At 40.5% G+C, this 14,415-nt stretch overlaps 1 protein-coding gene across 1 annotated transcript in view; it reads right to left on the bottom strand.

Moving 5' to 3' along the window:
• Positions 1-14,415, bottom strand: part of MAST4 (microtubule associated serine/threonine kinase family member 4) — a 537,692-nt gene that overhangs the window by 45,307 nt on the left and 477,970 nt on the right. The window contains exons 13-16 of the mRNA XM_077896497.1: positions 9,979-10,080; positions 7,245-7,377; positions 3,575-3,642; positions 909-994 (exon numbers count right to left, since the gene is read on the bottom strand). Of these exons, the coding sequence (XP_077752623.1) occupies positions 909-994; positions 3,575-3,642; positions 7,245-7,377; positions 9,979-10,080 (389 nt within the window). The remainder of the gene's footprint in view (positions 1-908; positions 995-3,574; positions 3,643-7,244; positions 7,378-9,978; positions 10,081-14,415) is intronic.

The following is a 14,415-nucleotide window of genomic DNA, read 5'->3' as shown; positions in this document are numbered from 1 at the left end:
AGAGGTAAAAAAAAAAATCGTAAGGAGAAACATCCCTTGTGGCATAACAAAAATCGCCTTATCTCATCTGCTCATACGTGTGATAAATGGCAATAAACGTCTATGGGATTGTTTATTGCTCTCCATATACAGATAGAAGTGAGATTAATACTTAATTAAACCAGAGCTCCTGGGCTGTCTAAAATGGATTGGGACACAGTATGTATATTAACTACCCTTCCTGTTTCTTAGAACTCGGAAGGACCTCATCACCACTGACCCTTCTTAGCCATGAGAAGAAAACCTCATGTCTCTAAAATTGAAGAAAAGGGCACCCCTAACGTGACCAGATCAGAACACATATTTCAACTGAAAACAAACAAACAATAAAGCCCTGGTACAATATAAAGATTGAAAGAAACGTACTGTGTGAAGTTTCCAAGCAGTCTTCTAATTTAAGTACTTCTCTTGCAAGAATGATCGTCAGACAGAAAGTACTGGCTAATTTTTTTTTTCTGGCTAATTCTTAAGTATTAATGCTATATATGAGTTTATATGTGTTCAGAGATACAGATTTTACAGAACCATATATGGAGACGTGTGTGCGTATATGCGCCCAAGAGTCAGAGATCTCTGCGTCCACAAGGGCCCAATAAAGGAGGCAGAATCAGGCATGGATAAAAATCTTCCTTTTCTTTGTAAAGTCTCCTTCCCCATACCTCTAAAATAACTCCAGGTCACTTGATATGTTTTCTTGATGGAGTATCTAAATGAAAAACGATTTTGGCTACACATTATACCCAACAGTGAAGGAGCAGTGATCTGAAACCTCAAGTCTCTAATGACATCTATTTGGCCTAAGATAAATGTGCAGAATATATTACTCAGGTGTGTTAAAATACAATAGAGAGTTTTCTTGAATTACTCACCCATAGGCTCCATTGCTAATCAATTTAATAGTTTCAAAATCACTTTCCCGAGGTTTCCTTTGAAGTTTCAGGGAAGCAGTAGAGCTCTTGGAAACAAAATACGGAAGTTAGAAAATAGTTGAGAACTCAAGAAAATGATTTTAATGGCAACACAAACAACATCTGCATTCTCTGCTCTGCTGTCGAATCTGTTGGAAGTGCAGTATTGGAGCCAAAGGACGCTGGCACACAGCTTTGAAGATCAATTTTGCAGAGCAGCACGGATGGACTGTCTCTCCTGTCAGTGCCCTGGTCTCGTTTAAGTGAACCCTCATTTCCGGGAGATGAAGGCACAAGGCTTTTGAAAATTGCCAATTTTGGGGAGCTGGGGTGGCTCGGTCGGTTAAGTGTCTGCCTTCTGCTCAGGTCATGATCCCAGTGTCCTGGGATCAAGCCCAGCATCGGGCTCCCTGCGCAGAGGGGAGCCTGCTTCGCCTTCTCCCACTCCCTCTGCCCCTCCTCTGTGCTCGTGTGCTCTCTCACTCTCAAATAAATAAATAAAATCTTTAAAAAACAAAAAGAAATTTCCAATTTAATTTACCTCTGTACACTACTCGGGTTATCCTCATCCTAGCCCTTTCAGGTTTTGAGATAGAAGTCCAAAATGTCAAACCTTAACTCTGGCTTCAGTCAGTCAAAACAGAAAGAATGGGCTGCGTGGCTCAACCTGGGCTGACGGATGGCGTAGTTTCTCTGTCCCTGACCAGAGAATGTCTGTGTCCTCCCCGTGGCCACCCTTCTTCTTTGGAAAAGGTAGTCTGTGGCAAGGGGCACCCAAACAGACAGTGCGTGTCTCTCTTGACTTTGATCTTACCATGGTTTAGATATCTACTTTCAAAAAGATAGCTTTTTAACAAGTTGAGCTCAAAGGACAATAATAAGTAAAATAGGTTTGTTTGTTTTTTTGGGGGGAAATAATATCATAGTCTGCGAATCTTAGCATTGAGAGGGTGAGCACTGACAGCCTCTTTCCCCCCTGCAGAACCCAGAGAGCCCTTCCTATAATTGTGGAAGAAACCCCATGAGACTGTCGTGTGTGTCACACTCCCCCACTGGATGCTGTCAACCGCTGACATGCTGTCTCATTTATTTTTGGAAGTCCTGGGTGCCCAGCTGCCCACGTTCCTCTCTGCTCATGTTCTCTCACTACCCTGCGTGACTTCAGTGTGCAAGCAGGTAATTCACCCAACACTCTGGCATCTGGACCAAACAATTCTTTCTCTCCTCCATTTCCCCCTTGGTCTCTGGCCACAGGCCCTGGGTCTAGTCATCACTGCTAATGCTCCATCACAGAAAACATAATTCAAGACTGGGGTCACTCACTGGTTCCTGTCATCCACTCTGATAGGTCCCCACAGCTTTGGGTGCAAAGATCCTACTCAAGGCCTACCTGTCTCATTAACTCTTGCCCACCCAGGTGACCTCATTCATGCCCACGGATGACTCCTACGTCCTTCAGAATGCCACTGAAAACCCTCTGAGTGCCAGCAGATCCCACATCATGTACACAGATGCTAGCGTGATGGCTCTTCTCAAATATCTCCAAAAAACTTCAGTCTAAACTCATTCGAAATTATAATAATAATGAATAAACAAAACAGCTATCATTATTTAGCATTTAGTAGTGTTGCTGATCTAACCATTTTACATAAATCATCTCATTTAATATTTTACCATCTTTTATATAATTTTGCAGAGGAGGAAACCAAGGCACAGAGTGATTTCCCACAGCTAGCAAGAGATGCAGCCAGCTTCTGAATGAGGGCAGTCTCACTCCAGAGCCTGGGTCCTCAGCCCCCCAGCCTACCCAGCTACTTCTCTTTCCTGACCACCCCCAACTCACTCCAGCCTGCTTTCCTTTCCGGTGTTCACAGTTAGGGACGATGGCACCAGCATCGCCCATTACCCTCACCTGTACCACTTGCACAGCCTCCTGCATGGGTTCCCCATGGTCACTCTTGCCTGCCCCTCTCACTTCATCTGCTTTCTACTGCCATCCTAAGTTTGTTTTTAAGCGGTAATGCTGACAGGGTTGGGCTCCTGTCCACCTGCCTCCAACCCCTACACACAAACATTTCCCTCCAAGTTCAACAGCTTCCCACCATTCTTAGAAAGAAAAGATCTGACAAAGATGAACAATCAGGACCTCTATGTCTGGTTTTTGCTCCAGCTCTCCAGTCTCTATGGTCTCCTTGCCCTTACCCTCACATGCACTCTGCTCCCTTGTGGCATAGTCTTTGCCCACAATATTCCCTGGGCCTGGAATGTTCCCTCTGCCCCCTTCTCATCCTAGTAACTTCTCACACCTCTCCCAGGTCATTTACTCAGGAGATCTTTCTGGACTAGCAGCAAGGCTAAGGTCACTCTCTGTTATGTGTTAGTAGCACACGGCCCTTTTTCTTCATAGATCTTATTCAAGCTTATCGTTTTTATTTTTTGTGCATGATTTCTTTTTATCAATCTCTTTCTCTTTGAGAAGAGAGGCTAAAACTGTATGCTTACTGCCTTGCACATCGGAGCACAATACATGTTTATGGAAGAAATAAAGTAATTAACACACTCTAAATCTCTCCAGATGCTGATAAACAGAAAAACCAACACTGTATTTCATCAAGAAAGATACTTACACTCACGGATTCATCTGTTTCTGGTGTTTCTGCTGTCCCACTATCATAGTTTCCCAACTGAGCCATTTCTAAATGAAGAAACACAACCAACGTTTAAGAAAAACAGGACAATTTCAAGTAGACAAGAAGTAACTTCTCATTATTAAAAAAAAAAATTACTCTATACTCATTGCCTTGGGAAAATCTTAAATAAAAAATGGCAAGACCCAACAACAGACATTCTTGAAATGGTTCAGTCTATGCCTTTCCCTGGAACCCCATTTCTCATGAACCCTAGACACAGGTACTTGAGAGCAGAGCCTCTGCTTCAGACAGGAGGACTGATTGGCCAATGCAATCACCACCACTTAAGTTTGGGGGTGGGGAGGTGTGTGTATCAATGAGTGTGCTTATGAGTGAGTTCTTAAGAGAGGCAAGTCTTCTCAGGCTCTGGCAGTCATCAAAGATTCACTGACTGCAGCTCAGAGATGATTCTCAACTTGGCGGCTAAGCATTCCTCCTTCCGTTACTTTATAGCCACTGAGCAAAATCCCCTGCCTAGTATATGAAAATTTTGCAATTTGTCACAAAGGAAGTAGTGGTTGTTGAGAGGGACTTGACAGTGCAAAGACTTGGCATACCACCACGATTGACACTTAACTAGGGACCTTTCACCCCCAAGCTCTCCCTCTGTAAGATAGGAACAATGTATTCATCTCTGAGAGTTTCTTGTAAGCATCATATAGGATATTCATGTAAAAGCCCTTAGCATTTGACTAACAAAAATTAAGTGTTCACTGAATATTGATGGTTATTTATGATTTTAGTTACATCCTGTAGAGTAATTAATCCTGGGCTGGATGCCACATGCCTGACATCAGCTTAAGTACTATCCTGGTGGTCTAGTTAAAGGAGACAAAAGCAAAAAAAAAATAAATAAAAAAAATAAAAAGGCATTTAATTGCTCAATCCACAATGGAATCCATCTTGGAGTCTACATAAGTAAATGAAGAAATCGAATTCATTTTATTGTTCATTTTAATTTTTACACATAAAAAAAGATGCTTAATTAAAAAAAGAACATGAAAGAATTCTCTCTAAAGCTCTGACAGGTAGTTATCTCTGAGTGGTAAGATCACAGGTACTTTGCATTTTCTGATTTTTTCAAAACTGAATGTGTATACTAAGTTTTATATATATAATAACAACGCATAAATTATAATTTTTAGTTACCTATTTTTGTATGCATCTAAAAGTAGTCCTTAGACTCTCATTTTACATATTCACATTCTTATAAATATAATCATTCATTTTGGGAGAGATTACACATAAAAGATATGAAACAAAACAACACTGGAGTGTTGTCTTTAGGTAAAAACTAACAAATGCCAGAATCTAAAATAACTGAAGACTGACACTAACGTTCCTATTTTACCAATAGGGGATATTCAAGAATAAAAATGAGCTTAGTACAAACTACCTGCTTTCTTGGTGTCATTCAAATGATGTCAACATCCTGTATGATGAGCTCTTTAGGTCGGTGCACTGGGAGGTGAGCTAAAACGTAGTTGGTTGCCGGCACTCTCAAGGACAGGACTAACTTTAATATTGTTCAAATAAAACAGCAATAGCAGCTAACATTTATTAAGCATTACTGCATCTTGGGGAGAGAGAGGAACTCACAGAATCCTAAAAACAACTGTCTACGGTTAGGTACCATTTCCCTGGTTTTATATAAAGTACACTGAGCACAAAGAGGCTCAAGTGTCAGCCTGCATGGTCAAGGTCATAGCCTGCAGGGCTGGTGCCCAAGAGCAGACCTGGGCATTTCCACTCTACACCCTCACCCCCAACGTTCAAAGGTTAGGCTGTAGTTCTGTTAGTGTAGATGTGGCCAAGAAGGGGGAAACAAATGTAGATCAGAGAGTTTATAATAAAGGCATGTTCCGTGATGACAAATAGATGAAAAACCATCCTCAGATCTGAATCAAGGAAATGAAGTGTCAAGAGTTAAAAACACAAGTCTCAGGGGTAAGTTTGTTTTACTAAACTCAAAACTTGTCCAAGATCACCATTAAGATTTTTTTAGAGCCCCTATAAAGGTACATAGACAGGCCTCAGATGATTCACCTACCAAAGTTCAGCCGACAGTGATCTTTACCGCCGGGTTTAGAAAACTGTGAAGAGCTCACTCGCTCTACAATTCAAGAGCTGAAACCACCTCAACTCTACCAGCGTGAACAGTCACTCTAATATACTTTGACAGCCTCCCCACTCCAATTATTTTCATAAAAAAACAAATTAAAAGATGGTTCTGTTTTAAATAGGATTTCTGCTAAATAACTATTATCTGGGAAATACATATTATTTGCAAGCAGTGAGTAGTAATGGAATGGAACCAGGAGTCAGCTTTTGAAGCAGGAAGCTAAGGCATCGTTTTGTAATGCCTGAAGAGATTTTTAAAACTCATCTAAATACCATTAAACATCTGCCCTTTTTATTTCATTGATTTAAACCATTTCTGAAGACTCATGATTCAAAAAGGTAAAGATGGTAATTTAAAAGCCATGGGGAAAAATCTCTCCCCAGGGAACTTTTCAGAGAAGCAGCCACCAGTCTCTGATAAGTGATGAATCTGTTGTGGTATTGCTTTCAGGACAGTATAAATTTATCTGGCATTATCTCCCAGGAATGCATGCACCATTTCCCTGGAAGCAAAGATCCGAATGGCCGTAAGAGCAAACAAAGCAGGGGGAAGTAGGAGAGCAGGGCAGAGAGCAGCAGGTTCCCTGGCTTTAGATGGGAAGATATCTGTGCCAACAGTTACCATCATTAGAAATAGTTTAGCGAGATAAACGCTGTTTGCAAATTCAATTTAACGAACCAGGAAGATGATTTTGAATGAAGGAGTCTCTGATTGTTTCTGACTTTTTTCAGGCAGTATGTAACTTAAAGTGTTTTAAAGGACAATCCAAACAATAATGAGCAGGAAAAGGTAGAGGGGTAGGGAGGCAGGGGAGTAGTTTACCCATATTAGATTAAAACACAAAAACAAAAACAAAAACAAAACCACCACCAACAAGGTGCTTAGTCTTCTGTGGATTTAATAGCATGAGATCTCTAAGTTTGAAAAAACATTTTCCCCTCACTGGCATTCCTGTACATTATCACTCTTCATAATTTTGTTGTCACATGCAAAAATATACCTCCCAACTCGGCATCTGATCTAAATCTATCATCAGATGCATTACTCCCCAATTACTTTAAATGTCACTTTTAAATTAATTATAATTAATTTCTTTAGCAGCAACTTCAAAATTAAAAGGACACTTGAGAAGAACCCCACGGAGCTTCGCCAGAGAGAAAGCACTCAGGGAAGGCTAGAATGTAAACCCTTTCAGGACTCTGGCATTGTCGGGGCCTCTGGGATCTCAAGGGCTCGCCCCACACTCTGGGTACAACACAAAATGGGCCACATTCACCTGCTCTTCTGGACTCAACTCAGCATGTTGTGAACCCCACAGGGAAGGGTTGCTTTTTTCTTCGAAGCACAACTGCCCTCCCCCCCAAATTTGTACTTTTCAACAGACAGAGCCAAGTCACGTGGAAAAAGTAAAGACTTGCTAGTAAGTTCTTGTCTGAAGTCACAGTGCGTAGGCAAGTGGAAGGTCAGCCCAACCAAGGTACATACCTTCCAAAGGATCTTTATTGAGCCCCAGCTGGCTGATGATATACCTGGGAATGTCAGATTTAATACCCTGTCCTTCTTTTGCATGGCCTTCTGCAGCTTCCAATAGGTAGTAAAATTCTTCAGGATCAAATTCCTAGCAGAAGACAAACACAGATGGATAGTTATTTGAGCCAAAATTCTCTGAGGTTTTATTACACAAATTCCTCTTACAATAAAATTTGCTGGATATACATGGTTGTGGGTTATTTGTGCAGAAAGGAAGCAAGAGACTTTTACAAAGTATGTAATTCTTACTTTGGATTTGAGGCCTTTCCTATTCTAAGGCAATACAGGTAGGTAGGTCCTTGGTACCTCCTAGAGCGACCACTTTCAATTTCCTGGTACTGTAGCTTTGAGGATCTCCCATTGCCATCTTATTGGAAATGAACACATTTAAAATTTAAATTATGCCTTTTTAGTAAAATCTTAAGATCCAAAATCTCATCCAGAAGATTGTTTCTCTCCATGTAAACAGCCACAAAAAGAGGAATGCTAGAACACATATTCTCAAAGATTTTTCAGGAAACTCCATTAGGACAAAGGTATGCAAAAGTATTTTTTTTTAAATTTCAAAATTACCAGTTTTTATCCATGCACACTAAAATTAATATTCATATAATGTGATGATTAAGACAGAAAATTACGAAATTAATGCTTTCGATTACCTATGTATATTTTTAACATTTGGTAGCACATTTTGCCTAAGTATTTTACTCCCTCTGTCTGTTACTTCTAGGACATAATAAAAACCTTTGGGATTCTATCACTGTGGTGGATGCCTTGGATTTATTTTAAACAATTATGTTTACATATTTAAACCACAGTGGCTATTTTCAAGTCCTATTTCCTAGATTTTACCCCCTCAGGATATTTCCCATTTTGGTTAATTCCCCAGGTAGGCACCTTCAGAATATTGGCATTTCACCTGAGAATTACTCAAAGGTTTCTAAAGGTCATGTAAAAAAAAAGCTTGCTGCAAATGGAGTAAAGCCAAAACCAACGTCCGCTCAGCACCCTTTCTAGAAACCTACAATGACACAGAGCGCAGGTCTGAAACAGAAGGTGTAAGACCACGGGTTGGAAAACCACCCCTAAAATTCTGAGGCTCCAGTCTTATCTGAGCTTTAAATAGTGTTGAAAGCAGCAACATTTTCAATTCTACATTTAAGTTCACTTGTTTCTATCCTTGAGAGGCTACACTTTTACTTTTTCTCTACTGGTGAGGAATGATTATTGAAAAAATTCATTTCCTCTTTTAAGGCAAGATCTTCTATTAGTGTATCTGCTGAATGGTATTTTCCCCCAAATTAAACAAATGCAGGAAGTACAAGCATGTGGTGCATAATTCACAAAGTACAATGGAAGGTGCAGTACAAAAATCAGACTTCCTTTTGCTTGCATCTGCCAGTCACACGGTTCTCCCAGAAGCATCCAGAGTATTTTTTCCCCTTTATCCTTCCAGAGACAATGCCAAATGGTGCTTTTAATTCTGTGGTTCTAAGGGTCGTGGCCACTGATGGAAACACCTACTCCACCAGACCCCTCCCTGTCTCCTCAAGATTTCCCCTCTTCCATGACTCATTATGCATCAGTATATATTTACGGGGCTGTGAACATTTCATTATTATAAAAAGCCATGAATGTTACTCAAAATAAGGGCGAAATCCTAGCAACACCACCCTATATGTGTATGTGTGAATGCGGAATTCTGAAAAGCTGTGCTGCACATAGTGTTTCAAATACTTTAATGGTTAGCGGAACTTAAAAGTGAGTGTTGATGCTATGTTAAGCCCCTTACCTTAAAACTATTCTTTCTTTTCTTTCTTTCTTTCTTTCTTTCTTTCTTTCTTTCTTTCTTTCTTTCTTTCTTTCTTTCTTTCTTTTTTTAAGACTTTGTTTATTCATGAGATACACACAGAAAGAGAGGCAGAGATACAGGCGGAGGGAGAAGCAGGCTTCTTGCAGGGATCCCAAGGTGGGTCTCAATCATGGGACCCAGGATCACACCCTGAGCCAAAGGCAGGCTCAACAGTTGAGCCATTCAGGTGCCCTCCTTTAAAACTATTCTTATGTTCAAAGCTTCATATGTGTTCGCAGGGTGGGCTGAAATTTCAACCAAAATTATGTGAAACAAAAATTTTAAAATAGGAAATGACCAAGGGCAATATAATTGACAAAATGAAGAAATCTCTGAAAGTCTCACTTCTACTGGTCTGTATGGGATCCTAGTACACTCTCCCAATCGGGTTGCTGCTGAGCATTTATTTCTGACATGCCACATTTTAAAAACAAATACGAGTGACTGAGGGTTATGATAAATCCTATCTCTGACTTCCCTCTCTCTGCATCCTGCCAACTCCAAAAAAGCGCGGCCCAGCAAGTGCTGTAAATAAGCTGTCACATAGTAATTGTCCTGAGATAAGGTTCAGCCCATTAGTTCATGATGATCTTTCCAGTTTGACCAGAATGTGATATGATTATCACTTAATACAGTACAAGTCCTAGAATTTTTACTTAAAACCAGAAAACAAAATCACATGGGGTTGTGCCCATAAACATTCATAAGTTGTCGCTCCTATTGACTCTTTCCATTTAACTCTGGTCTTTGAAGCCAAATGAAACTGGAGGTTTCTGATGGTCACTGCTTTCCCACAGTTAACAATAAGTAATGGAGTCTCATCTAGGGAAGACTTACCAGGCACTCCAATAACCGAGCTGGGCGGGCAATAACAATTAGGATCTTTCGAACTAGTTGTTTAATAAATGCCAATTCTCCACTCTCTGAACGATCATGAGCCTATGAGAAAGCAATGAAAAGCAATGATGAGACAGGGTTGCTCTATTAAATGGAAGAGAAAATCAGCAAAGCACGCTAATTAGATAATTGCAGATACCTGAAAATTGAGCGATTGAGAAAATGCTTTTCAAAGATTGGTAAGTGGATATTATCTCTTCACAAATGGACACCATTAAAATTTATCCACAAAACAGCTCTCTTGGCTAAATTTCCATTGTAAAACTTTGCTTTATTCTGTGTTAAAATCAAATGTTGAAACTCTCAATGGGAACCACGAATGGTAGAGAGGTTTCACAGCTTCTATACAGTAAGCACATGGTAGGTACAAACAGAGTAGATGGATGATAAGGAGGCTTGATTTGCCAGATGTTGCAGAATAAAGTATGAAATGGCTAACACAACGAATGGCGGCTTTTGTTATCCTGGGTCTTCAACACCTTTAGGAAAAAGATTTTATATGTACACCCCTATTTGTCTATAAATTATTTTATACCATGTAAGAAGCGTGCGTGGTTTATTTCAAATGTTGGGGGGTGGATAATGCTTATACTTGGACATGTGCATACAAATTTGATTTCACACAGTGAATAATACTGAGGCACTCAACTCAGTAAAATTTAGCAGACTTTCCTTCTTTTTAAATTTTATATTTGATGTTGCCTAATCAAGCACCAAAAAATATATCCTGACGATAAGAGTCATTTTAATTCTCAATGATATTTTCTTGAAGAAATGAGGTAAATCTGTTATCAAGGCAGACATAAAACCAAAGTTGTAAAAGTCTAAACACATAAACTTCTACGCACACTCACTTTAAGGCTGTTGTAAATTTTTAAATTGTTATGATTTACTTTCCTCTGAGGATTAAAGAAAATCTATCAAGAAGATGCTGGTGCAATAGAATAGAATTTCACAGACATACTAATAAACATTTAAAATCACTCTTGAAGGTGTTTTATTCTAAGTAGCAGCTCTCTGATGGAAAGAAGAGGCAGACCAAATCTGTGAGAAATCATGAAACTTAGTAGGAACATGTCTACTGATTTTAAGCCACCAAATCAAAGGCACCTTTTCAAGATGTAGGTATAGGAACATACACAGGCAAAAGCAAAAGAGCCAACATTTCAAAGAAAAAAAACACAGGGGAAAATGACCACTGGTGAAGAATTATGGAACAGAATGTGTTCCAAGAAAACCAACTTGTAACAACAACTATGGGTCCTGAGAATCCAGTTGGGACGTTAGAACATACATAAGGAGATATACCCAATATTTAAACTGTCTTTAAGTTTTCTTTCCAATTTTTGTTTTGAGCCAAAGAGAGACTTTGGAAGATCTAATGAACGCCAAGAAGTACAGCTATATGCCTTCTTTATAGTTTATTCCTTTTTTTTTTTTTAAGATTTATTTATTTATTTATGAGAGAGAGAGAGAGAGAGGCAGAGACACAGGCAGAGGGAGAAGCAGGCTCCATGCAGGGAGCCCGATGTGGGACTTGATCCCGGGACTCTAGGATCACGCCCTGGGCCAAAGGCAGGCACTAAACCGCTGAGCCACCCAGGAATCCCCATAGCTTATTCTTAATAAAAACTAAACAGAAAATCTTAAAGATGAAGCAAAAAAGCCACCTAGCCTCTTGATGGACAATTTGGGCTACATACAGAATTTCCTCTTACCGTAATAATTAACTGCTTTTGGAATTCAGGAATATAAAGAAAATCTAAAAAGCCTGGACATGTTTTGCTGCTCTCTTCAAAGAGAAACATGAACTCTGTATCTTAAAAAAATCTTCAAATAGCTGAGTTAGATTATACAAATTCCATTTTAAAAACTGTAAAAATAATCAGTTCATTCCTGCTTCTTGCTTCTAAGGATTATCAGCTGTAACTCAAGCCAAAACATACAATGGGTAATGTTAACTCAAATAATATTTTATCTACTAACATTACTGGGGAGGGAGTTTTGTTAAGGCAACACCAAACAAAATCACACACTTAGCATGAGAAGAGAGAGAGTTTCCAGGCTGCCAACAGCAAGCACCAACACTAATGGATACCCTGTGTTTGTATTTTAAGTGCTGGCTGCTGTAAAAAATACTAAGGCCCATATTTGAGCAGGTTATAGTTTCCTACGTATATGACTTTCTTTGGCAAACACACCTAAGTGAGATAACACATGGAGGCATAAAAGCATTCATCTGGAATTGACCTGGACCTCAGGACTTTAAAAAGGTATCAGTTAAATCAAGCTGCTGCTCGAAGTCACAGGGGGACCCTGTCTGGGTCCACGAAAAACTGACAACAGGGAAAATGGCCAGGAGATAGCCGGGGGGTGGGGGTGGGCACACAATGTCACAGCTGGAAGTGACAACCATTGCTTCCTGGGGAAGGCAAAGCCAATTCCCATAATAAGGGCTCCTTCGAAAAGGCATAAGTTCTCCTGGGACTGTTTAGCTCCAAAGTCTGGAAGGACGCTGTCAATGTGATTCTAAAGATAGTTTTAATTTTCACAAAAGGATGAAAGAAAATGTTTATCTGTGCAGATAAACAAGAAAACATTCTTATTCATTCAACAAGGCTTTTCATACCACAAGTATACATGCTTCTCTGTCCCAAAGACGCATTTTCCTATAAACCAACAATTTATTTATTATTTAAGGTTTTTTTTTTTGTGTGTGTGTGAGAGAGAGAGAGCAAGCAAGCACACAAGGGGCGGGGAAAGGGAGGGAGAATCTTAAGCAGGCTCCATTCAGGTGCCTCACGGTGGGTGGCTGGGGGGATTTCAACATGAATAGACTTGGATATTGATTCCATCCTTTCCAGAGAAGCTTCTGAAGGAATTAAAAACACAGGACTAAACTAGTAATTGTGATAATACCCTGGGACAGAACTGTGGACCTAGAGAAGGAGGATCTTGCAGAGGCTGACTACAGAGTTGCTCTCTTACCTGCTTCTTCTGTTTAAAAATGCACCATGTGGGGCCTGGATGGTCCAATGTGAAGCATCTGCCTTTGGCTTAGGCCACGATCCCAGGGCTCTGGGATCGAGCCCCAGGTCGGGCTCCCTGCTCAGTGGGGAGGCTGCTTCTCTCTCTGCCCCTCCCCACTCCCTGTTTGTGCTTTCTCTCTCTCTCTCAAATAAAATATATTTTTAAAAATGTACCATTTAACAAATATTTTCAAGACATTCTCATAGCAAGTAATATGCACATTGTTCCTAGCGGTTTTCAAGAGCTAATTTGATTAAGATGAACTGAAGTGCATTATTTGATGGTAAATCAAATATTTGGGCATACAAACCTATGTATCTTCTTTCTCCCTTCCTTCCACAGTTACTGAGGAAGCAAGGACTAGCCACGGCGCTAGGTACCAGAGAGTTCAAGGTGATGTGGATACGATCTCTATCCCTTCCCAGAGCCCTCGCACGATGTTGAAGCAAAGCCCCAAAACAGATCATTAGGATGCCTTGTGCTCAACGGGCCATGTCAGGGTCTTTCCTTGTAGGCAGAATGGCACCACCAAAGACTGTTAGATGTTCTTACAAATGCAGAGAAGCAAGAATTTGAGGGTTAGGATTACTGCCTCGGTAGAAGGCTACTCAGTAGTCAGGCAGACACATGAATCTGAAATCTTAGGGACAGCTGCTGGTCTGAGATACAGAACGGGAGCCGTGAGAGCTCACAGGCCTCTGAGAGAGCCAACGAGGTCACAGGAGAGGGCAAAGGTGGGCCGCAGATCCGGTCACAGGAAAAACTAACTTTCAGAAAATACGAGTTAAGAAGAAGCAGAGAAGAAACAGAGGGACTAACAATAAGAAAGTCTTCAAAGGAGGGAGGTTAATAAGACAGCACCTGAGGTTTTGAGTGTTGCTAAGTTTGATAATATTCCAGTAAAACAGGCCTGCTCCGGTTAGATGTCCAGCGGGTATGACAGTGAGGAGGACAGAGGACTTCAGTGAGTTTAGTGACAGGAGGGCGGAAGCCAGTCCTTCCACAGAAGTTCTTCTGTGGGGTGGGCACTATCCTGGATGAATACGACAGACAGAGGTCCCTGCCCACCCAGCCCCTGTACCCTCTGCTGGTGCCAGTCCCTCGGCTGTCAGCAGCCTGCGACGAGGTAAGGACCATTACTGAGAGCAAGTGTCGACTCTCCCATTTTTACATTTCTTATACACCCAAATGCACGCTCATTTTCCCATAGATTTATTTTCATTTTAACTGACAGGAGACTTGGTGCAAGATGAATTGGAAACGAACAACAAAAAATCAAAATCAAGAAAATCACCCCTAAAGCACGGGGTGAGAAACACCGCCTGATGGACTACAGAAGGTTGAAAT

The sequence above is a fragment of the Canis aureus genome, chromosome 5 (assembly GCF_053574225.1).
Source record: "Canis aureus isolate CA01 chromosome 5, VMU_Caureus_v.1.0, whole genome shotgun sequence".
In the NCBI taxonomy this organism is placed as follows: domain Eukaryota; kingdom Metazoa; phylum Chordata; class Mammalia; order Carnivora; family Canidae; genus Canis; species Canis aureus.
The sequence above is the reverse complement of the archived record's forward strand: the minus strand, read 5'-3'. Positions and strand labels throughout refer to the sequence as shown.